The 25,367-nt window shown below is 37.2% G+C and overlaps 2 protein-coding genes across 3 annotated transcripts in view; both read right to left on the minus strand.

The window, feature by feature from the left end:
- Positions 1 to 20,869, minus strand: part of ilk (integrin-linked kinase) — a 30,997-nt gene extending 10,128 nt beyond the window's left edge. Inside the window, exons 1-8 of one of the 2 annotated variants that reach the window (XM_048175567.1) lie at positions 20,667 to 20,869; positions 18,002 to 18,254; positions 10,275 to 10,440; positions 9,898 to 9,993; positions 8,177 to 8,273; positions 7,942 to 8,025; positions 7,684 to 7,769; positions 6,794 to 6,903 (exon numbers count right to left, since the gene is read on the minus strand). In XM_048175567.1, coding sequence (XP_048031524.1) covers positions 6,794 to 6,903; positions 7,684 to 7,769; positions 7,942 to 8,025; positions 8,177 to 8,273; positions 9,898 to 9,993; positions 10,275 to 10,440; positions 18,002 to 18,090 — 728 coding nt within the window. In that variant the 5' untranslated portion in view covers positions 18,091 to 18,254; positions 20,667 to 20,869. Of the gene's footprint in view, positions 1 to 6,793; positions 6,904 to 7,683; positions 7,770 to 7,941; positions 8,026 to 8,176; positions 8,274 to 9,897; positions 9,994 to 10,274; positions 10,441 to 18,001; positions 18,260 to 20,666 lie in introns of both variants that reach the window. The other variant, XM_048175561.1, reaches the window with a different exon arrangement.
- A 2,430-nt stretch (positions 20,870 to 23,299) lies between these two features.
- timm10b (translocase of inner mitochondrial membrane 10 homolog B (yeast)) lies at positions 23,300 to 25,365 on the minus strand. The gene is made up of 3 exons (XM_048175619.1): positions 25,188 to 25,365; positions 24,979 to 25,074; positions 23,300 to 24,085 (listed from the first exon to the last, which is right to left on the minus strand). Exons 1-3 carry the CDS (start codon positions 25,212 to 25,214, stop codon positions 23,543 to 23,545), a joined length of 666 nt encoding a protein of 221 aa, XP_048031576.1. The 5' UTR covers positions 25,215 to 25,365; the 3' UTR covers positions 23,300 to 23,542.
- Positions 25,366 to 25,367: the final 2 nt, after the last annotated feature.

Below are 25,367 nucleotides of genomic sequence, written 5' to 3' on the forward strand. Positions count from 1 at the left end.
TCTTGAGTGTTTTTGAGGCTCTTAACATGCTTCAAATTGCATGAAACTCGACACACACATCAATATTGTCAACCAGTAGACATGGACAAAGCCATAGAAATGGGCGTGGTGGAGGGGCTCAGTAGCGCCACCTTTTGACAAAAGTGGGGGGTTAGTTTTTCCTACAATCACCAAACTCGGTACACATATTGTTCTCATCAAGCCGGACAATTTTCTAATTTACATTCATTAGCTCCGACCAACAGGAAGTCAGCTATTTTGGTTTGAATGTTAATTTTTTGAAAAAACAGGCTATGAATTTTATACTACTGCTCCTACAGGGTTTATCCAATTTACACCAAGCTTTTTTTAACTTGTTGCTAACACATTGAAGTTGTTTAATTGCAAACGGATTTTGGATATCTCAAACGGTTTGGCCGTGGCGAGGCAACGAATTTATGGCAAGAAAAGGGAAACAAAGTGTTATAACTTCTGCATACATTAATTGATTTTGATGAAACTTCGGCTTAGTCTTCGTTGTACAAGGCTGATCACATGGATGTGACTATTGTGATTCAAAGTCATAGCGCCACCAACTGGAAGCAGAAAATGTGTCACTTTCAGCATACATTGAGATCACCCTCTTATTTTTACCTGATTTGCTTCAAAATTCATCAGAATAATGTTAAAACTTGGCACATGTAATCCTTTGAAAATGGGCAGGGAGGAGGGGCTCTATAGTGGCACCTTGTAGTGCAGTAAATGTGGAGTGAATTTGACATAGTCCTTTGATGTTTAACCGTTTTAAGTGCCTATTGCCCGCTGTGCACAGTTGCCCTGAAGCCACCGGGGTGGCGGTGCCACCGGGCTTGGGCCCGCCATCGCTGCTCGCAGCTATATTTATTTTTTTATTTTTTTTTTTTTTTTTTTTTTTTTCCGTCTTCCGGGGCATTTTGGGGGCCTTAACATGCTCAAAAACTCTTGAAAATTGGCACACACATTGGAATCCGCGGCCATTAGGACGCCGGAGAGGCTGGTACCCGGGCGTGGCAGGGGGCTCGACAGCGCCCCCTTGAAAAAAGTCTGAAAATTTGGTCCATATATTAAACACGCTTGCACGTATTAGTATGAAACTCAGTACACATATAGACCTCATCGGGCCGAACAACTTTCGTGCTCTAAGTTAAACACCACGCCAACAGGAAGTCAGCTATTAAGGGTTGTTTGAAAAACGCATGCTCTGGAATTTGATATACTCCTCCTAGACGATTAATCCGATCGCCACCAAACTCGGTCAGCATGAAGTCAAGACACTGATGATGAAAAATTGCCAGGGATTTTTGATATCTCGAACGGTTTGGCCGTGGCGAGGCAACGAATTTATGGCGAGAAAAAGGAAACAGGAAATGTGTTATAACGTCTGCATACATATATTGATCTTTATGAAACTTCACGAGTGTGTTTGTTATAGGAGTCTGATCACATGGATGTGACTATTGTGAGTCAAAGTTATAGCGCCACCAACTGGCAGCAGGAAGTGTATCACTTTTTGAAATGTTTTGAGATCACCCTCTTATTTTTACCTGATTTGCTTCAAACTTCATCAGTGTAATGTCAATACACAGCAGATGTAGACCTATGACAGGATTTTTGATATTTGAAATATTGTTGCCATGGCAACAGGTCAAACTGTAATAATATTCTTGAGTGTTTTTGAGGCTCTTAACATGCTTCAAATTGCATGAAACTCGACACACACATCAATATTGTCAACCAGTAGACATGGACAAAGCCATAGAAATGGGCGTGGTGGAGGGGCTCAGTAGCGCCACCTTTTGACAAAAGTGGGGGGGTTAGTTTTTCCTACAGTCACCAAACTCGGTACACATATTGTTCTCATCAAGCCGGACAATTTTCTAATTTACATTCATTAGCTCCGACCAACAGGAAGTCAGCTATTTTGGTTTGAATGTAAATTTTTTGAAAAAACAGGCTATGAATTTTATACTACTACTCCTACAGGGTTTATCCAATTTACACCAAGCTTTTTTTAACTTGTTGCTAACACATTGAAGTTGTTTAATTGCAAACGGATTTTGGATATCTCAAATGGTTTGGCCGTGGCGAGGCAACGAATTTATGGCAAGAAAAGGGAAACAAAGTGTTATAACTTCTGCATACATTAATTGATTTTGATGAAACTTCGGCTTAGTCTTCGTTGTACAAGGCTGATCACATGGATGTGACTACTGTGATTCAAAGTCATAGCGCCACCAACTGGAAGCAGAAAATGTGTCACTTTCAGCATACATTGAGATCACCCTCTTATTTTTACCTGATTTGCTTCAAAATTCATCAGAATAATGTTAAAACTTGGCACATGTAATACTTTGAAAATGGGCAGGGAGGAGGGGCTCTATAGTGGCACCTTGTAGTGCAGTAAATGTGGAGTGAATTTGACATAGTCCTTTGATGTTTAACCGTTTTAAATGCCTATTGCCCGCTGTGCACAGTTGCCCTGAAGCCACCGGGGTGGCGGTGCCACCGGGCTTGGGCCCGCCATCGCTGCTCGCAGCTATATTTATTCTTCTTCTTCTCCAAAGTAAATCGCATTTTAGAGGGCCTAAACGTGCTCGAAAACTCATGAAACTTTGCACACGCGTCAGAAGTGGTGAAAATTTACGTCTGTTATGGGTTTCGGAATTGGGCGTGGCAAAATGGCTCGATAGCGCCATCTAACGTACAGCTAGAAACACGTTAAATCATGCAACACTTGGCTGAGTGCTAATGTATGCGATTAACGCCACGAAAGAAACAGGAAGTTGTTGTAACTCAGGCATACAATGTCCGATCTGCTTCAAACTTCACGTGTTCAATGATAGTCCTGGCCTGAAGACATCAACATGGCAAAATTCACTTACGGTAAAAGCGCCACCTGTTGGCTGCAGGAAGTGTGGCATTTCGAAATGACTTTGGCATAATTCTCCTGTATTCACTCACTTTAAATGCATGACGCCCACTGTTCACTGTTTTCCTGAGGCCAACGGGTGGCGGTGAACCCGGGTGCGAGGGCCCTCTCAACGCTGCTTGCAGCTTTAATTTTGTTTTTGTTTTTGGTTGGTAGATCTCATTTAGTTGATCATTTTAAAAGTAGATCATCAGGCAAAAAAGTGTGGGCACCCCTGATGTAAACGTTAGTGTGAAGAAGAAAAATGAAAAAACTTTTAAATATCAATCTGCATATGCGGGGGACATCAGCTATGCTCATCTTTGCTTGCTCCTATTAAGTTAACTTGAATAAAACAGCAAATTTTTTCATGAAGCAAATACAAACAGGGTTCATGCAGGTTTCAGTAAGTCAAATTTAAGACCTTTTAAGACATTTTAAGACCATGAAGATTGAAATTTAAGACCTACATGACGCATTACCAAAAAATATTCAAATCAAAGAAATTCTGAAAAAATCATTTTATTTCAATGAATTCAGTCATTGAAAAAGCATAAATTTAATTTACAGATGAAGCAATCACATTGGTAACCTTCCACACCCAACAACGTGCCAAGTGCCCAAAACCTTAGGCCCAAAATGAAAATAGGCTAAAACAAACTTGCCCTCAAATAGAATAGATTTTATCTCATATTTATTTACATTACAAAACAGCATATTAATAGCTAAATAGAGATTGAACAGGCTACTCCAACCCATGTAACAACCAATGTAGCGCGCACACACACCAGATAATCTATGTTAGATAAATAGATACTTACCTCAGGATAATTAGAGTATCTATCTATCTATCTATCTATCTATCTATCTATCTATCTATCTATCTAACATGGGTTATCCGATGTGTGTGTCCCGCACTGTCCCATGAACTGTGAGCCCAGGTACCTCGACTTAACAATTCCATTGTTTCAGAAACAAATGTGGACATGATTCTGTTTCTGATTCTGAACGTGGACGTCAAGCTGCTTGGTCCTGGTGGTCTGATTTTGGCTTTCATTGAACATTACGACATACGGCCCGGTAAGAGTATGAATCAATTCCCCCTTTATAAACTCCCCCAATCCAAATCTCGCCACATCAAGTGATCTTGTTGGGCCTGCAGGAGAACATCTGCACGATTACTAAATCAGAGAACATCACTTGGAAGAGATTGCTAAATCTCACTGTTGCTATTGGTGTTTAGTCACCGTGTGTAGTATCCAAAGCACCTCGGCTTTCGATGTGTCAGTCGATCCAAAAGTACCCCGAAGGTTGTTCGACGGAGCTGCGATGATATTGCGCTGGAGACCGGAAGGACCAGGCATTGAGGAGGACGACGGCAGTGGTGAGGCTAATTGGCCGAGTCCGCTGAAGGGATTTTGCGGCTAGATTGTGTTTCTCCGCTCTGGCATGTGACTCCAGCGCCTTCACACTTCAGAGTCCCTAATAATTTTTTTTTAAGTTTGCAGTGAGCCTTGTACCTGGAGCTGGGTAACGCTTGTAACCAACAGCAGAAATCACTGTGATCTAGCCATGTCTCGTTGAAAATACACTTTCCCATTTTCCACACGTAGCTGAACTTTAACAAACTCTGAGGAAATGCAGACGTATTTCGCGGGCAGGTGTTGCATTTATCACGGGATTTGTAGTTCCATCACCGTGTACGTACCAACACCAACATCCCCCAGAAAGAACTACAACTCGCTCCTTTTTTGCTACTTTGTAATAACTTTCAGCAGATAGCATTTCTGGAAATGGGTAAAAAAAAATGGGGAAATGGGCCGTTTTTAAGACATTTTAAGGCCTTAAATTTAAAGGGCACATATTATGCCCCTTTTTACAAGATGTAATATTGGTCTTGGGTGTCCCCAGAATGTATTTGTGAAGTTTCAGCACAAAATACCCCACAGTTAATTTATTATAACCATTTGAAAATGTCATTTTTGGGGCCTGTTTTAAAAAGAGCTGTTTTGGTGTGTACCACCTTAAATATAAATGAGCTGCATATCCCCGCCCTGCCTTTGGATGAGGGTGTAACTTGCATACCTATGGCAATAAACAGTCGGTAGAAGCAGAATGGCTGGGAGTGAGAGACCCGCTGTTTTGTATGGCATTCAGCCGTACATGTTTGAACCGGAATCAGACCCAGATGATGAAGAGACTCCGGCAGAAGAAACACAATTGAGAATGGAGCAGGACGTCTCTGAATGGTTATTTGATACATGTATGTACTTATAGAGTTTTAATCGCGTCCCCTTTGCAATTATGGATGTGCAACACACACACACACACACTGTGATAACGTTCGCGCAATTTTTTGAAACTACAAACACAAATACTGTGATAACGTTTGCTAAGTAAACATACACAGTTTTTAATACAATATCTTTAAAAAAAATATATATATATACGTGTGGATACACATTATACAAACAAGGTTTAAATTATATACACAGACATTCTACGACGACGACGACGACAACAACTTTAGACGCATTTGTTATTGAATTGGCTGACATCGACTGAAATGACTATTTGCTCAAAAAACATTAAATACACTTACTTCTGGAGGTGACGTTGGATCGCGAACAGTAGGCAACGATCCACACTTGAGGATTAACTTTGAAGCAAGACCTGCTTTGAATTGACCCTCGTTCTCAAAACAGTCAGTCAAAAAATGATTCGCGCAAACATAAACGTATTTTGGAATTTTGAGTGGCGCCTTTCCTTCGTAAATAAAATCCATCCACTGCGTTTTCAGTGGCTCTGATGTCGGAAGTAAGTGAAAACTACTATGTTCATTATTACATCCCACAACAGAACACTTATGTTTCTTAGGAGACATTACCGGCTGTCGTTGAAACAATGGAGGATGGTTGACAGATCACCGACGGTGGGGTCTATGCCAAAACCAGATTGTCAATCAAACCACGTGGGTGGGGCTTAGCGCAATTCTACGTCACAGTGAGAGCAATCTTAGAACAGGGCGTTCTGAGACAGTGCTTATGAATTATTGAGACTGTAAAAAAACCACTGGGTGGATTTTTCTCATTCTAGGGTGGTTTTGCTCACACACTGCCAACACACATTTATGGTCAAACACCATGTAAAAGTGAATTTTGCATAATAGGTGCCCTTTAAAGTTCAGAATTTTAGGTTTTTTAAGACTTTTTAAGACCCCGCAGGAACCCTGTACAAAAGACCTAAAGCAGAAGCGGTCTGATCTGTTTTACAGAATACGGAAGTTATATTGCGCATTACCCAAAAGAAAGAATGTCATACAGATTTGGAATATTGCCATTGTAGTATCAATGATATAAAATTAGACAAAATTAGATTTTATTTTAATATTTTTTGTTTTCATTTTAATTTCAGTTAAAGCTTTAATAAATTTTGTTGTGTTTTTGTCTTTTTTTTTTTTTTTTTTTTATACATACAGTTTTTATGAATTTTTATTTCAGTTTTAGTTTTGGTTATTTTAGTACATCAAGTTAAACTAAAATGAGAAAGGTTTTCTTGACAATTAGCTGAAATAAAATAAGTTTATTTTATATATATATATATATAAAATTATATAATTATAAAAGATATATATATATATATATATATATATATATATATATATATATATATATATATATATATATATATATCTTTTATAATTATATAATTTTTTATTAAGTAATGGAAATGTTTTTTTATTGATTTTGATTTGAGGTAACTATAATAACCCTGATCTGGAACAAAATGGAACAGTACATGATGACAGAATTCATTTCTGGGCGAACTGTCCCTTTAATCTGTGTAATCTGGGCACACTGGACTCACCTTAGTTTAGGATACTCCTCATTGAAGTCACGGCTCTTTCTAGTAGTCCAGTCCCGCACATGAAGCATCTTGACCACAATCTCTGTGCCCTGCCAGCGGCCCTGCCACAGCTGCCAGAGAGAGAGAGAGAGAGAGAGAGCTAGCATGAAATGCTATTCGGCCCTAAAGAGAGAGTACAGTATGGCAGAGTATCTGTACACAGTGTCAGATAAGAAACTCAGAAGCACGTTGACCAGATACAGACTCAGCGGACACAAGCTGATGATAGAGACGGGCAGACACAGAAAAACATGGCTGCCCCCGGAACAGAGATTGTGTTCACACTGTGATCTGAATCAGATGGAAACAGAACTGCACTTCCTGACAGAATGCTCCAAATACACGGACATACGGACAGTGTTCTATGATAAAATACAGCAGATCCAGCCGACATTTAAAACTCTTTCAAACCAGGAGAAACTGCCATATCTGTTAGAACACAAGAACTGCTGTGTGTTTGCTGCTCAATATGTGTCTGCCTGTCACCATAGAAGAGAAAACACTCAATCTGCCCTGATCTGATGTTTCCAGAACATTTTGCTTCTGTAAATATGTCTAATACATTAGTAATTCATTTTGCACTACATGCTTAATACTTTTATATATTATTATTACTATTATTCTTTTTTCTGTTAATACATATATGCACTATTTGTAAGCAGCCCAGCTGCAATTGCTTTGGCAATACAAATGTATAGTTTTTGTCATGCCAATAAAGCACACTTGAATTGAATTGAATTGAATTGAATTGAATTGAGAGAGAGAGAGAGAGAGAGAGAGAGAGGAGACATCAGTGTTTCCATAAAGAGACATGGTTTGGGTAGCTACTGTGGTTTGGTAAATGAGCTCACCTCCCCAGAGTGATTCTCGTTGATCTTGGCCAGCATGGAGAGCTGCTTATAATCTATGCCAGCGGTTTTGTTTAGTGTGCCATTACCTGCAGCCATTATGAAAAAAAAATACAACAATCAAACCATGGTTGTGGATAATTCATATAATCTTATATGACAACCTATACACAGTTACACTGAATGACAATAAAATGCTTGTTTGCCAAAGCATCTGCGTTATGAATGTAAATGAGAATCAGATGTTCTGAGGGCGCTTACGTGGTCGAGTTCGAGTGGTTCCCTTCCAGAAAGTGTCCTTGAAAGGAACTTTGGTCAGGCTCTGTCCCTGTTTCTCCGCCAGCTCTGATTCATAAACACAACAGAATTATTAGGGCTGATGCAACATTAGGGCTGATGAAACAGTTCTCTGAAGCTTCACAATGTCAGCAAACAATCCTCCAACAAATCCACTGCTGACGTCACATTTGCTACATTGCTACAAAGAAGAGTTTACCTCTCAGATTTGCAGCAAGCGGTGGTTTGGCCTTGTCCAGTGGAGTTTCTCCATATTTGTTGCAGATGCTCACCTGAGCACCATTATTGACCAGATCCTAGAGAGATGATGTACGATAACATATCTGGTACAACGGAAACTAAATTCAGGGATCCTACATTTTCAATTTAAAATTCCATACTTTTCCATACTCAAATCTCCAAACCAAAAGTAGATTTTTAAGACCATATTTAACACAAATTGTTCATACAGCATTATATTTAGTATATAGTACAAGCATCTGTAAAGGTTTTTTTCAATGGTTTTCTTGAAGTGATAACATGTGCTCACATGATGAGAAGAAACCTAAAAAGCTTTATAACCTGCATATATCCACATCTGACACATCAGTTTGATACTGTAATCATGGTTTGATGTTGCACGATCACTAAACAGCAAAGTACCGTATGGAATAAAATGATGGTTTGACCCTTTATCTGTGCTGGTTTGAGTGGCATATACACATTCCTTTAGTGAAGTTCAAAAGATACTCGCTTATGTTAAAGTCAAACAGTTTTGTGTCATGAAAATGTGCGCTTTGAATTCATTCAGTTGTGTTCGACAAGCACTAAACAATCAGTAAACTTTTGCCATAAAATTACTCTGCTTGTATAATACATTTATTTATTTTTTAATAGAAACTCTAATTTTATCTTTTAGAAAACTGAATAGGGGAAATAGTCTGGAAACACAAATATTTTCCCATACTTTTCCAGACCTGCAAATTACTCAAATCAAATTCCATACTTTTCCAAAATGCGTAGGAACCTTGTAAATTACCTTTTGAAACCACTGAATGCCAATGTTTAAATATTTCCAAGTTAATTCTGCTCAAATGTTAAAAGAAAACAAAAATGCAACACTACGTTGCATTTTTGTTTTTTCAATCAGTGTTATTTTAGGTTTATTTATATACTATTGCAATATTTTTAATGTATTTTATTTAATATGTACTTTTTAAAATCGTTTTCATTTTAATTTTTATTTTAGTCATTTTGTTAAGTGCATTTGTCATTTATTAAGTTTTTTTTAAATATATCTATTTACTTTAGTTTTTATTTACTTTACTTCAATTAATTTATTTCAGTTGCAAAGTCAACATTTTTTAATTTTAATTTAAGTTTTTCAAGTTTAAGTTTTTCATCTATTATATATATATATATATATATATATATATATATATATATATATATATATATATATATATATACATATATATATATACATATATATATACACATACACACACACAGATATATATATTATTTTTTTTCAATTAAAAAAAAAAAACGTATTTTAATCAGTATATTTGCTGCGGAAACAGTAATTTAAACATTAAAATAATATGCAAAATATATATATATATTTTTTTAAATTATGGTTTTGTGGGAAAAGTTCAGGGTCTAGCTTTGTAATGAAACCACATATGACTGTTAATGTTCTATCAGGACTTTTATATATCAAAGGATTTTTAAAAGTCCTGTAATTACATAATCCCAGATGAGTTACCGGGTATGACCTTAAGAGGTTAATGACAATTTTATGGTGCTTTTCAAAGCTCTTGTCCCCATTCGCTATACTTACATGGAAAACAGCCATTTATTTCCCTTCTAACAACTGAAAGGTTTTCTAAACAATCTAGAATTTCTCATTTTTCCCAGCAGAGGGCACTTCAGACTAACCTCAGCTACAAGGTCATGGGCCCAGAAGCAAGCATAATGGAGAGGGGTGTTGCCGTGCTCGTTTGCCGCATTGGTATCTGCTTTACACTGGATCAGCTAGACAACACAAACCACAATATGATTCAGTTTCCACAACAGCAAACACAATTCATTCATTCAAAATCTGTTTTATAGAACTAAAATGTATTGTCAGTTCCTTTATTCCTCCTTAAGAGTGTTTAAAGTTTGTGTGTGTGAGAGTATTTATAACTCTGTGAGCTTCTGTTTGCAGCTGTGTGTTTGTTTACACCTTTCCATGACCGTTGTGGTCACTGTGGTTGTTCAGGTGCAGATGTGTGTGTGTTAGTGAGCATTTATCCGCTACGATCTGATCGCACCTTGGCCAGAATGTCACGGTGCCCGTGGCTGGCAGCCAGGTGCAGGGGTGTGTCGTCGCCGCGGTTCATGACATTGATGCGCGCCCCTCTCATGATGAGCATATCCACGACGCCCGAACGACCCTCACGGCACGCCCAGTGCAACGGACTGAACCCGTGGTCATCCCTGCGAGAAACAAACACAAACAAAATCGCACATGAGTCAGTAGCATATTATTATTGCATGAATACTTATTTATATTATAGAAAAAATATTTATGTCTAAATTTAAGATTGATGTATTTAAATTGCATTTAAAATTTCCATGTATTTGGATTACACAGTTTAACAATCTGATATTATTTTGTTTAAACTATCTAATATCTTCCGGTTTCATTTATGTATGACTGACAGATATAGCTCACATTAAGTTTATTTGTTCGTTAAAACTGGTTCAACTAATCCAAATAGATGGAAATTTTATATGCAATTTAAATGGATATATCTGAAATATTTTTTGAGTGCATACGTGTTTAGAAATGATGACAAAAATTTCATTTACTGGGTGAGTTGTCCCTTTAAATCAGCACTTTTTTTTTAAGCAGTGGTTGGCGGTAAACTGTCTCCAGTCAGGCCAGTGTTCTCTCTCTCTCAGCTGTCTGTCTCCAGCCAGTTAAATATAAACAGCCGTTAACTGGCCCTTTCCTCTAGATTATGTATATCCCCCCTACCCCCTTCTGTTTGAGTCCAAGATCCGTTCTCAGGCCTTCCTATTTCCTTTTCAAAACCACAGTAAAACTCACACTTACTTCAAGTCAATGGTGACGCTAAAGTTACAATAACAACACAGTGATCAGATCAGAGCCTGTGCATTAGCGCTGCTACTGTCAGCACACGTGACTGATCCACATGAGGTTCTTACTATTTAAAACACTGAACGCAACTGCTGTGAAAGTGTTGTAACGGTAAAGTCTGCGGTTGGTGCTTATGCTCTTCCCCACAGAGATTAGTTGTAAAGTCTGCAGTAATGAAGTGTTTGTTGAAGAGCTGGGTGTGTGCAGTAGAGTAGGAATCCTCTGGATAAATAGTCAGGTCAGTAGCATGGCTAAACTTAGGATAGCTGCTGAAACTTCTCACAAGGTCCTGCCGGAACAGATCAGACCACACACACACACACACAAACACTTACTGAGTCAAATGGTGGTTTGGTCACAGCTGAAAGGGTTAAAGACAAAAACAATGTAAAAAAAAAAAAAAAAAAAAAAATAATAATAATAAAGACAAATAAAGAGGAAGACCCACTCCCCCCAACATATAAAATTAATTAAATGAGACAGTGAATCATGCTTCCCAATGGGAATTCCGGAATGTTCATTATTTCCAGCCAATCGGTACATTTCAAGGAAGGAAGGAGGGGGGAAAAGAAAGAATGCAAGAAAGGCAAGAAAAGAAAATGTCAAACAAAGCAGGAAAGAAATCAGCAAAGAAAGGAAGCTTAAAAGAAAAAAAAAAGGAAATAAAAAGGAAGGAATAAAGAAAGTACTGAAAAATAAAGCAGAAAGAAAGAAAGAAAGAGGCCAACAAAAATGAAAGGAAAGGAAGAATCATAAAAAAAGAAACTGGGAAAGACAGGAAGAAAATTGGAAAGATGAAAGGAAGGAATTAAGAAATTGGGGAAAAAGTGGAAAAGGAAGAAAATGTGATAAAAAGAAAGCCAGTGGAAAAGAATGGAAGGAAGTGAAAAGAAAGAAAGAAAGAAAGAAAGAAAGAAAGAAAGAAAGAAAGAAAGAAAGAAAGAAAGAAAGAAAGAAAGGCCAACAAAAATGAAAGGAAAGGAAGAATCATAAAAAAAGAAACTGGGAAAGACAGGAAGAAAATTGGAAAGATGAAAGGAAGGAATTAAGAAATTGGGGGAAAAGTGGAAAAGGAAGAAAATGGGATAAAAAGAAAACCAGTGGAAAAGAAAGAAAGAAAGAAAGAAAGAAAGAAAGAAAGAAAGAAAGAAAGAAAGAAAGAAAGAAAGAAAGAAAGAAAGAAAGAAAGAAAGAAAGAAAGAAAGAAAAAGAAAAGGCCAACAAAAATGAAAGGAAAGGAAGAATCATAAAAGAAGGTTGGAAAGATGAAAGGAAGGAATAAAGAAACTGGGGAAAAGGTGTAAAAGGAAGAAAATGGGACAAAAAGAAAGCCAGCGGGAAAGAATGGAAGGAAGCAAAAAGAAAAAAAAGAACAAAATGAAAAACAAAGTGGCAAACAAAGCAGTAAAGAAAGAGGCAAACAAAGGAAGCGTGAAAGGAAGAATCATAAAAGAAAGAAACTGGGAACGGCAGGAAAAAAGGTGAAAAGAAAAAAGGAAGGAATTAAGAAAGTGGGGAAAAACAAAGCAGAAAAGGAAGAAAATGGGACAAAAAGGAAGGAAGAATGGAAGGAAACGATTCATGCAAAATGAAAGGAAGGAAGAATGGAAGGAAGCGAAGAAAGAAAGAAAGAAAGAAAGAAAGAAAGAAAGAAAGAAAGAAAGAAAGAAAGGGCAAGATATTAGGACATTAACAAGAAAGTGGGAAAGAAAGCAAAGAGAAAGAGAAAGAAAAAGAAAGTAGGCCAATGAAAGAAGGACAGCTGGTAAGAGAGCCTTCTGTGGTCAGAGTGTCAGAGCTCACTCTTATCACATCCTTCAGAAGCTCCATCATACAAATGAAGCAGCAGAGGGCTGCACTGAGGAAACCAGAGCGGGAACGACAGGAAATTATATTCAACGCTCTCTCTTCCACTGTTAGCAGCTCCCTTCCTTTGCCTGTGTGAGTGTGAGCCCTCTGGTCAATTCATACCCAGTTAGTTTCTCTTGTCCTTGTAAGGACGTGAAGCATGCGCTGTTAACAAGCACACACACACACACATAGAGAGAGAGAGAGAGAGAGAGAGAGAGAAAGGAACGTTTACACTAACAGACTTACAAACGTACAAAGACAGACTGCGTAAACATTGATACTAGAGTCACACAGCTGAAAGATTACGTCTTGAGCCTGCGGTTACACAATCAAAGAGATGAAAGGCTCTCATATTAAGAGCTTCCTCAGGCCAAAAACCATTCAGAGGTTGTGTTCGGTGATGATTTAAATGTACCACTCCACATCTGAGCTCAGGTTTACCTTTCAGCGCCAATCTGGTTGAGTGAAAGCTCAGACTGAATTAGATCATAAGCCACACATCAGTGAGGCGCCACAAACTATAAACATCTGAGCTAGCAGGCTAGTGAAGTGGGCCAAATTGAGGCATGTTACGGGAAATGTAACTGAAACGGGTCAAATAATATCGCTGGACATCTAAAAGGTACTTTCTGATTCAAACCGCACATCAAAACGGACGTACAAGTGATATATTTTTAGACAGTGTGGTTAAAAATAAGTTAAAATACAGGAAGTATTTTTAATAGCAACTGATTTTAAATGTACTTCTGAATGGCTTTGAGCTGCAGCAGCTTCAATGTCTGTTTTAAAGCCACAGAGACAAACACAGCTGTAAACTGGCATTTAGTTTGCTTCAGCCTTCTGCTCTTCTACTATCATTAGTATCTCCGAGTCCTGTCCAGACATCCAGAATGAAAAACAACCACAAAATGTCTCAGTTCCTCTTTGAGTCAAAATTTGAAAGCAGACTCAGACAACTTGAAATGTCATTCGCTACTACAGAAGCACAGATGCAAAATTCGGTGCTGATACGGACATCCGATCTTCAAATCAATTTGCACACAAGGTCCCTACAGGAAGATCATTTCAAAAGTGGAGTAAGTTTAGATGAAACTTTGAGTACTAATAAATCATAGTAAGTTAAGTAAATATATTTTAATTACATGTTGACTTTAAAGCTTAACAGATAAAACTAAATCATTTCAAAATGGAGGCTTCAGGCGTAATGGCCAAATTTTCAGGACACTGTACATTCTAGATAAGTTTAGATAGACATTTAACAAAGTTCAGTTTGCTGACTGACATGCTGTAATGCGAAGCATAAACAACACCCATGTATGTCTGCAATTTCCTGTCTCCTCCCACAAAAGCGTAAGGTCGTGACATCTGAAGCCATACTGAAACTCGTCATGGCCCTTAAGAAAAACTGAATCACACAGCACCGCTCCTCACTGCCCCTTTTCATAGCAGCAAAATCATTTTATTAGGCAAACCTCAACAGGCTGAAGCGAAAGGCAAATCCCTTAGCTGGAGTTTTTCTATTTCTGGAAAAGGAAAACACTTTGAGACGGGTAAGAAGGGAGGGAGAAACGGAGAAACAGAGAGAGAGAGAGAGAGAGAGAGATGACACAGAGAGGGCTGGTATGGCTCAAGTCAGCATGCTTTGCTTGGTGAGCTCATCGTATGGAAACTATTCGTCCCAACCATTTCATTTTAGCCCAGACTGTTCTCTCCTCCCCCTCTTCCGAGTCACAAATTAGACATAGACTCCTACTCACACAGATTTGTAAAAGATCAGCTGTTGTTTAGAGTAGGGAATTGACATATAGCAGACGACATGTGCGCTAACATAAATAAAAATGAAGGGTATTGTCTTTTTTCCCTCTATCTGAGTTGGCATTTTCCCCTGCTGGCTGTTTTACAAGCCAGTAAGTCAAACATTTCCTTACACATAGTTACAAAATCACAACTTAAGCCACGTGAAGAGCACAGGAAATGCCTAGATAGCGATCTACATCGGACATGATGGCACGCCTCCCTAAATGTTTCATCTGAACTAGCCGCTGCCTGCAATCTGCTGATTTCGTGCTGATTCGGCACTGGCGAACCATTCGTCTCTGAGCCGTTCCTTTCAGGTAATAATTCTTGTGGCTGACAGCAAGAAAGCAAATCCAAATCAGATTCCTTGCAGGTTCTTGGAGATCTACCTGAACGTTTTCCTCTCTGTGTTATCCAGCTGTTCTGGGATGTGTTAGTGAAGGAAGGCAGGCCAAGCTTGCTTGTGAGAAGGAGCTTGGCAGAGGTGGAGGTATTTGAAGAGGGTGCATGGATCAACTCTGTGTATGCTTTGCACCATATAGGGCTAGAAGTGGAATTCTGGACTTCAACGCATGTGGAATGTTTTTTATTTAGTTTATAAGACATAGACGGGAGATTTCAGGTCATATTTTCTTTAAACCTAGGCAACAATGATGAGTTTTCCACAAAAGGCATGCACAATGTAGAGTATGAAAAATTTATCTTGTAATTACATTTTTAGTGTTTTAATAAATGAGCGTTAGATGGATGGTATATTATAGAATGTTTAGAATGTAAAAATAGAATTAAATCAACTCTGCTCAGAGAACATATGGTCCCTCTCTACAAAGAGTTAAAATAACACTGAAGCAGAGTTAAAGTTAAAGAGATAATATGCTGTTTGTGGAGTTGTTTATTCAGATCTTGAGAGATTTAATGTCTTTTATCTTCAGTTGTTTTCATCTAAGGCTGTGGCTGAAAGTAATTTGTAGTTATCGTGTTTCTCTTCAGTGATTCTGCTTGTTAACAGCAGGTGTTCATCACTAAAGCTCAATCATAACTTAATCACTTAATTATCTCATTAACTTTAACTCTGCTTTAGTGTTACTTTAACACTATAAAGAGAGGGACCATATGTAATCTGAGCAGAGTTGATTTAACTCTGGGTATTTTTGCTGTGTGTAAATTGCCACAAACGAATATCAAATATCAACAAGTGATGCTCCGATCGAACGGCCGCAGATCGGTATCAGCTGATAATCAAATTCTTTGACTCGATCGTGAGTTACTAAATTTAGCCGATCTTTTGAACCGATCGCAATTTGATGAGGTAAAACCGTAAAAAGTCAGCCGACGCACATGTAAACTGTACACAGATGACACTTTTGCACCACCTTCTGCTTTGTAAGTTTGCAAAACTTTAGTAAACCATATTAAATCACACATCTTTATTTAAAACAGTTTGTCTCGTTTCAAACGAGCCCACACACAACATAATATGATGCGTAGATCATGTGACATGACATGCTGCTTGACTAAAGCTATAGACCTTATGTAGCCCCGCCCCTTTTCAGCGCTGCGCTCGTTGTCTTTTGACTTCTGGCTTGTATTTCCACAGCTATCTTTTGTATTTATGAATGAACTGCTCATTTTAAAATCTTCCCGGTCTACTGACATTTGTTAAGACATCTGCTTTAAACATAACAATGCTCATGATAACTTTCATTAACTCTACAACACGTAAATCCACTTCACCAGCTAATTATTCTTCAACAGCGATGCCATAGAAATATACAGGGCTACCGCAAAAACGGAAGTTCAAAGACAATATTCTAAAGATGGCGGCGCGCATGTTTCTCTGGAAAATAAGGTCTATAGGACTTCTGGGATCTGATCATGTGACGATCATGACGCAGTTTTTTCCAGCATCATTTGACAGTTCAACCAATAGAAAATGGAAGCGTCGAGACCAATCGGACACTTTTACAGCAGGAGTGCGTTTGAATTGGATTAATCGCTCATATTGACAGGTCTGGATTTAGAATAGGAGCGCAGAGCTGAAACAGCGTTTGATTTTTTGGTTAAAAGTGACAGTCAACAGAGAGCTTACATTTCACTTATATTAAGCTTTAATGATCATTATCGGGTGATCACGATGAAAAAAAAAATAAAAAAATAAAATAAAAATTCGGTAGTCATATTGGCTGCAAAAATCCTGATCAGAGCATACCTAACATCAAAAACACTGATAAATTACAGAAAAAAAAAAATGTCATATTGGCCAGTCATTACTTTGAATGCATTAGCATCCTATTTTAAGCTTTGGAATATTTAATACTATATTATAATAAACATTTTTAAACACTTTAGAGAAAATTATTTTAGAAAATTAATTTTAATACAAATAGACTTATCTAAACATACAACAACCTAGCAACATGGCGGCACGGTTTGCATTTGTATCAAGAATATAAAGAAATTATAAAAGAGTAATAAACTAATACTGAATCTCCTTTAAGGGATAGTTCACTCAAAAATTCTGTCATCATTTACTCCCCCTCAAGTTGTTCCAAACCTGTATGAGTTTCTTTGTTCTGTTGAACACAAAGGAAAATATTTTGAAGAATGTCAGTAACCAAACAGATCTCGCCCCCCATTGACTACCATAGTATTTATTTTTCCTACTATGGTAGTAAATGGGGGGTGAGATCTGTTTAGTTACTGATATTCTTCCAAATATCTTCCTTTGTGTTCAACAGAACAAAGAAATTCATACAGGTTTGGAACTACTTGAGGGTGAGCAAATGATGAAAATTTTCATCTTTGGGTGAACTATCCCTTTAAAGCTTCTAAACCATCTGATTGAAACATATAAGCGGTTTATACCACAACAGGCCAAATAACTGGATGAAATCCACAAAAGATGAAAAGTGATAAAATCTACCCTCATCGTCTTTCTGAGTCACTGCTCCACTGCGCCCAGGGATTAGAAGACAGATAAAAGTGTGAGGGGTGAACTAAGGGACAAGCCTTGACAGAATATCCATCTCCATGTGTACACAAATAGGACATTTTCTTTATAATACAATCTAAGTTAATAGGGGGTGTGACCTCCAGGGATCCGCCCCCTACAGAGAGCATCAGTTAATCTTTGAATGAGAAAATAAGGTAACTGCTAAACCAAGACTGTACAAAAACGCAAATAAGCAGTCTCTACATCCACACAGCAATCCACCAAATAACAACTCTGACTAAATTCATACTCACCCCTGGTTTAGGTCATTTTCTGTGTTGTCCAACCAGAGGCGGACAGCTACAGCGTTGCCTTCACGGCACTGAGTGAAGATGTCATCCATCTCTCTCCTCTCACACTACCGGAATCTGGGAGACGCCTAGGAGAGGCGTCTGATGCAGCTGTACCCTGAAGATGACAGGCGAGGGCTGACAGAACATCCAGCCAGGGGAATCGTGCGTTGAGACAGTCTCTTCTCAGCCTCAGGGCAAGTGTCTGGTGTCTGCGCTGCACTACAGAGAAACGAGAAGGAAGCTCAGATGAGCTGTCCTGAACATAGCTTGCAAAAAACACACAGTCCACGTCGCTAGGGAACAATGACTAAAGCTGAAAAATAAGTTGTCACCCAAAAATAAAAGGGACAATAACATGATGTTCAGTCTTATTTATTAATTTATTATAAATAAATAAATGCAATGCAAACATTGACAATATGATGTTTCTCTGTTGTTGTTTTTTTCTGAATTAAAATAAATTTTGTGGTGGAATAAAGTCAAAATGTCAGGGAGATACAACTGTCCTGATATTATAATGAAAAAAAAAAAAGAAAAATTATGCTATTTGCTATTATGCTATTTGACAGTAACCAAGTTATTTTTAGAATCATTAAATTAATTTAGTTTTGAAACCACATTAGGGCCGCAATGATTAATCGCGATTAATCGTTTGCAAAATAAAAGTCTGTGTTTACGTAATATATATGTGTGTTCTGTGTATAATAATTATGTATATATAAATACACACACTTTCATGTATATATTTAAGTATTAAATATTTATGTTTATATATAAAATAAAATATATAAATATATATATTTATAATAGATGCATATATTTCTAAACCTTATACCTGTATGTGTGTGTATTTATATATACATTATTATTATTATACACAGAACACACACATATATATATTACGTAAACACAGACTTTTATTTTGCAAACGATTAATCACGATTAATCTTTGCAGCCCTAAACCACATTAAAACCACATGCAACCAAAGTAAATAGCAAGAGTACAATTTTACGTGCATTTTTAGAACTTATGCACATCTTGACGTTTCCATCCAGCACTTTTTTTACGCAATATCCCAAAATGCACATAAAAATAGGGGGATGCAAACATAGCTAATGATCCTTATTCTTCCAAATATCTTCTTTTATGTTCCACAAATATGAGTCACAGGTTTTGAAGGATATGAATAAACAACAAAATTTTAATTTTTGGATGAGCTATTTCTTTAATTCACCATACAGATTTAAGCAATGAGTTCAAATAATTGTTCATTAACTGCTGATAGCCAAGATGATGAATACCCATGTCATCATGCAGGTCTCAGCTTGTTATAACATACATAACACTCCCTTACAGAGTCCAAAACAACCCTCTGCCAACAGAATGTGATGCTTTAATACTCTGACATCACTCTAACTCATATTTTAGTTAAACACGTCTTTGCAAAGACCTGTCATACTCATGAAAAGCTACTTCTGTGTTTGTGTGCCTGTTTTAATTAGAGAATTAAAGAAAGGTCAGGTTAAAATTATTAAAAAACAAAACAGAAATGGGTCTTAAGTACATTTATGACGCTGTTTCTCATATAAACTATTATGCACTGCATATACTTTGCTGAGTGTGTTTGAGTTGGGATACTGGAGAGATTAAAAAAAACAGCATACACAGTCGGAAATGGAAACAGATGTGTTCACTTACAGAAAATGACAGAAATTAAATAAGACTGAGAGAGAAAAAAGCAGACTGATATTGATTCAGTTAAATATGAATTCAATCACAATGACATTAAAAGTAAACATGATAGTAAGACTCAGAAAGATGAGAAGAATTAGACAGACAGACAGAACATATAACTATATTTTCAATATAGACCTAACAGATGACAGGTATATGTCAGACAGATTTTATTTAAACTGATGACAGATAGCAAAAACAGACAAAGTTTGGACAGATTGAAAGTTCAAACAGGCAGGCAGACAGTTAGAAAGAATTGTTTATGAGTAAACAGACAGAAAGTTATGTTCAGACAGAAAGGGACAGATAGATACAGTTCAAATCTATTGATATATATGTGTTCAAACACAAACAGATTTTATATTTATTCAAATGACAGAGAGCAAGGAAGATAGATAGATGGATAGATAGATAGATAGATAGATAGATAGATAGATAGATAGATAGATAGATAGATAGATAGATAGATAGATAGATAGATAGATAGATAGATAGATAGATAGATAGATAGAATTTGTAGCAGACAGATAGACAGTTAGGCAGGCGGGCGGACAGACAGACAGACAGGTATGTTCTCTCAATCAGAGTGACATTAGCCGCGGAGCTAACGGACGCTCCATTCAAAGAGAGTCTAAAGACTCCTAATTTTGAGTGAACCAAAAGTGAAAGAAAAAAACACGATATGAAATAAAATGTACTTAATCATGCACAATGAATTTATTTTCACTCTAGACTTTATTTGTGGCTATTCAACAGTAGTTTTGTCCTGCCGTGAGCTAGTACGCTAATTGTGCTAGCAGACATATATACGCCCACAGTCACTGAACTTTAACGATCAACACACGATTCATACTTCCCTCACACTCAATCGATCATAACAACCATCATTACCTGTTTATTTGGCTGCTTTCAGCTGGAGTGGACCAACGGTAATGACTGGGACAGTCCGGACCGACACTCTTCCAGCGTCCACACCCTACTATAGCCCGAGTCTGTGATCTCCTCCCCGCCGACAGGCACTCACTCATTCCCCGCAGATCACGTCACTGCAGCGCCCCCGGCTGGAGAGTGAAGAAAACATGCGCCTCGGGACACGGTTTTCTCTCTCTTCAGAACTGTGCCTGAGGTTGTGAATATTCCATTATATACAATGCCCGTCCAAATAAAAATGGATTTAAAATGGAATTAAATAGGCAAATACCTAAGTATTATGCTTCTATGTTATATGTTTGGTAACAGTTCTTTTTAGAGTGTGTAGCTTTTCATTTCTTAAACAACCATGTAGGGAGACGTATCATGGCTATATTCCAGGATGACAAAGCCAAGATTCATCAGGCTCAAATTTTCACACATGCACTGGCACCTCTGAGTCCCAGACCTTAAATTCATTGAAAGTCTTTGGGAAGTGCTGGAATAGATTTTACAGAGTGCTCGACTCTTGCATTGTCAATACAAGATCTTGACCAAAAATGTATGCACCTCTTGATGGAAATAACATCATAAAATATATTTATTTCCATCAAGAGGTTGTATTGTATTGACAATGCAGTTGTCAAGCACTCTGTAAAATTTATTCCAACACTTCCCAAGAGGACTAACCTCCCAATCATTCTTTCACAATTTGAGGCTGACAAATCTTGGCTTTGTCATCCTGGAAATATGGCCATGTGTCTTCCTACATGGTTGTTTAAGAAATGAAAAGCTACACACTCCATCAATTAGGGTAATAAGAACTGTTGCCAAACATAAAACATAGAAACATATTCACAGCAATAATGATCCAGTCATAGACTCATGAGTATTTGCCTATTTAAATCCAAATGGTGACTTTTTTTTGGCTGGGCAGTGTACATGAATTTACCAAACATAGTAAATGTGCATAGTCATTTCTGTTACATCGGTATTAGAGGCAAATAAAGGTCCTCTACTCTTCTACACATACAGAAACGTACCATAGCAACCATAAAGCCTGCTAAAATAAGAGTTAGCCTACTGCAAGTAGTAATTTGTATAGCCACTTCTATCATCAAATATGCATTAATGAATGAATGAATGAATTAAATATATAAACATCCCCAGATTCTGAAAAAAAGACAACTTAAAACAGGGTTATAATAGTTAAAGGGATAGTTCACCCAAAAATGAAAATTTGATGTTTATCTGCTTACCCCCAGCGCATCCAAGGTGTAGGTGACTTTTTTGTTTCCTCAGTAGAACACAAATGATGATTTTTAACTGCAACCGTTGCCGTCTGTCAGTCAAATAATGCTAGTGGATGGGAACTTCTACTATAAGAGTAAATAAAACTTGCATAGACAAGTCCAAATTAAACCCTGCGGATCGTGACGACACATTGATGTCCTAAGACACGAAACGATCGGTTTGTGCGAGAAACCGAAAAGTATTTATATAATTTTTTACCTCTAATACACCACTATGTCCAACTGCATTCATCACTCGATTCGTTTGGTCTGATCGCGCTCTGACAGCGGCAGTGATGTCTCGCACATATACTTCAATGAGTGCGAGACATCACTGCCGCTGTCAGAGCGCGATCAGACCTTACTAACGAGTGCTGCACGCGGTTGGACATAGTGGTGTATTAGAGTTAAAAAATTATATAAATACTGTTCGGTTTATCGCACAAACCGATCGTTTCGTGTCTTAGGACATCAATGTGTCGTCACGAGCCGCAGGGTTTAATTTGGACTTGTCTAAGCAAGTTTTATTTACTCTTATAGTAGAAGTTCCCATCCACTAGCATTATTTGACTGACAGACGGCAGCGGTTGGAGTTAAAAATCATCATTTGTGTTCTACTCAGGAAACAAAGTCACCTACATGTTGGATGCGCTGGGGGTAAGCAGATAAACATCAAATTTTCATTTTTGGGTGAACTATCACTTTAAATTAAACTAAATACATAAAAACATTACTTAAAACAAATTAAACATTACCTGAAAAAAAAAAAAAAAACTTCAATTAATTTTTTAGCTCATTTCCAAAGCAAAATTATTCATTTTCATTAAGTTTAACTCTATGCACTAAAATAACTAAAACTGATATAAAATTAATAATAACAAAAATTATATATGACAGAAACACAACTGAATTACTAAAACTACAATGGAAACAGTAAATTTAATGCATAAAATATTTTAAGCTGGTTGTGTGGTTGTCTCTAAAATGCTTATAATCACAAATTTGTTTCAATTACTTAAAATATATTTAAATAAAAAAAAAATGTTTTATATAAAAAAATAATTACTAAAATTCAAATTTACTAAAAGAAATATTCATCACTATCAGCATGATTTCAGTTACATAATGATAAAGTAAAATTCTCATTACAAAGTTATCTATACGTGCAAATAATTATAAAATGTTCATATGATTATGTGACAAAATATGCCTTGTACATATAATTTGGGAAACAAACATTTTAGAAAAAATATTTCAGTGTGGACTTAATAAATCTGTATTTAGTTATCCTATTAATAAAAAAATAAAGGCAAATGAATTATCTTCAGTTTCCACATGACGCATTTTATTAAAAGAGAGAGAGAGAGATCACATGTTAGCCAGCAGTACATAATTTTTCAATGTTGTAATAGAGGTATTTAAATATTTATGAAGTCCATTCCACTGAAATTGCTCAACTGTTATAAAAGGCGTCTGTGATATTTGGCTGTTAAGACTGAATATGCAACATAAACAACATCTCCTAGACCTATCATCTCTGCAATGTCTCTTTTCTGCACATCTCCATCAAGATGGAGTTTGAGGCGTCTGTCCTGCTGCAGACTGCGTTTCAAGGACTGATGTGGATGTTACACTGCTGGGCTTCAGATTGAGTTTATCCTCTTCACTTGAGACGGGACCTACACCTATTTTAGGTACACTAGAAGATGTTGAGATCACTGCTGATTGTGCTACTAGTCCCTCTGACTGCATTTCTCCAAAAGCTGAGGCAATTGTCGATGATGATGTCTTAATATCTGATGGATTATTGAGAGATGAAGGTATTTGTGGGCTTTCAAGCATTGGTGTTGTGGTTAAGGGCATCCCCACCACTGGAGATGATGTGGCTGGGATTCCCAGGGTTGATGGAGACACTGTTGAAGTGTCTGTGATGGCAGTGGATGGGTTTTCTAATGCCGCTGCAGCTTCAGCTTTAGCTACTTCTGCAGCCTTGCTCTCCATCTCCTGCATCCGCTTCTGCACCATCGCAGGCATCAACTGCACATACGTGCCCATTAAACGGTGATTGGTCCTTATTAATTTACCAGCACAACTGTCTGCACAACGCTCCTGAGAAAAAAGGAGAAAAAAAAACATTATATGAATGTCATAGTGAATTTATGTATAATGATTGACTCAATTTGCAATACATTAAAAGGATGTACCAAAACATTTCACCCAAAAATGAAAATTCTGTCATCATTTACTCCCCCTCAAGTTGTTCCAAACCTGTATGATTTTTTGTTTGTTCTGCTGTACACAAAGTAATATATTTGGAAGAATTTTTGTAACCAAGCAGATCTCCCCCCCATTGACTACCATAGTATTTTTTTTCCTACTATGGTAGTCAGTGAGGAGCGAGATTTGCTTGGGTACAAAAAATCTTCTTTTCTTGCACAAACGTATCGCTGTCTGACGGAAGCTCGACATTTTACTTTATAACTTGTTAAATATGGATATTTTTCTTACTCAAATGCATTGCTTCGCTTCAGAAGGCCTTTATTAACCCCCGGAGCTGTGTGGAGTATGTTTATGATGGATGGATGCACTTTCTTGAGCTTCATACTCGTTGGTCCTATTCACTACCATTATAAAGCTTGGATAAGTCAGGATTATTTATTATAACTCAGACTGTGTTCAGCAGAAAGAAGAAAGTCATATACATCTTAGGATGGCTTGAGGGTGAGTAAAGCTTGGGGTAATTTAAGCATAACAGGCTTCTTGTTCTATTATCAAAATATGAACTATTTTATTGCTGTCCTGATTTGCTTTTCTTTTCCTGCTCATGAGTCTATTTTATCTCAAATCTTGCTCCTTTTCGTTTTGTGCCTGATGATGTTATGTTCTCTGAATTAATGATATGAATGAATGAACACACCAATTAAGGTATCTTTAAAAACATTTAATATATTAAAGTTATTTTGTATCAAAACCCAAAGTAGACTAAATCATATTTGCCTCACCTCATCCATTGTCAGATTTCTGTAGTTGAAATTGCTTGTGCATCGCTGGAAGCAGATTTCCGTCATGCGATTGTAAACGAGGAGGAAGTCCCGCAACTAGATCACAAAAACAGTACAATAAAATCATAAACATATACATATACAAGCATACATCATATATAAAAACAATTGTCACATTCACAGATACATGAAAGGACTTTTATACTTACATTTCGTAGCTGACCGTCGTGATCCATGACAAAATTGTTGACAGTATATATCAAGAGAAACGTCTATATAAGTGCAAATATATTACAACTGAAAGAGATTAAAATAAGAAACGACATACAAGAGCGATCGCATGACTTTCAGCAGCGCGCGGCCATGTTTATAATCACGTGACTAAAGGA

Source organism: Megalobrama amblycephala, linkage group LG2 (assembly GCF_018812025.1).
Source record: "Megalobrama amblycephala isolate DHTTF-2021 linkage group LG2, ASM1881202v1, whole genome shotgun sequence".
Lineage (NCBI taxonomy): Eukaryota > Metazoa > Chordata > Actinopteri > Cypriniformes > Xenocyprididae > Megalobrama > Megalobrama amblycephala.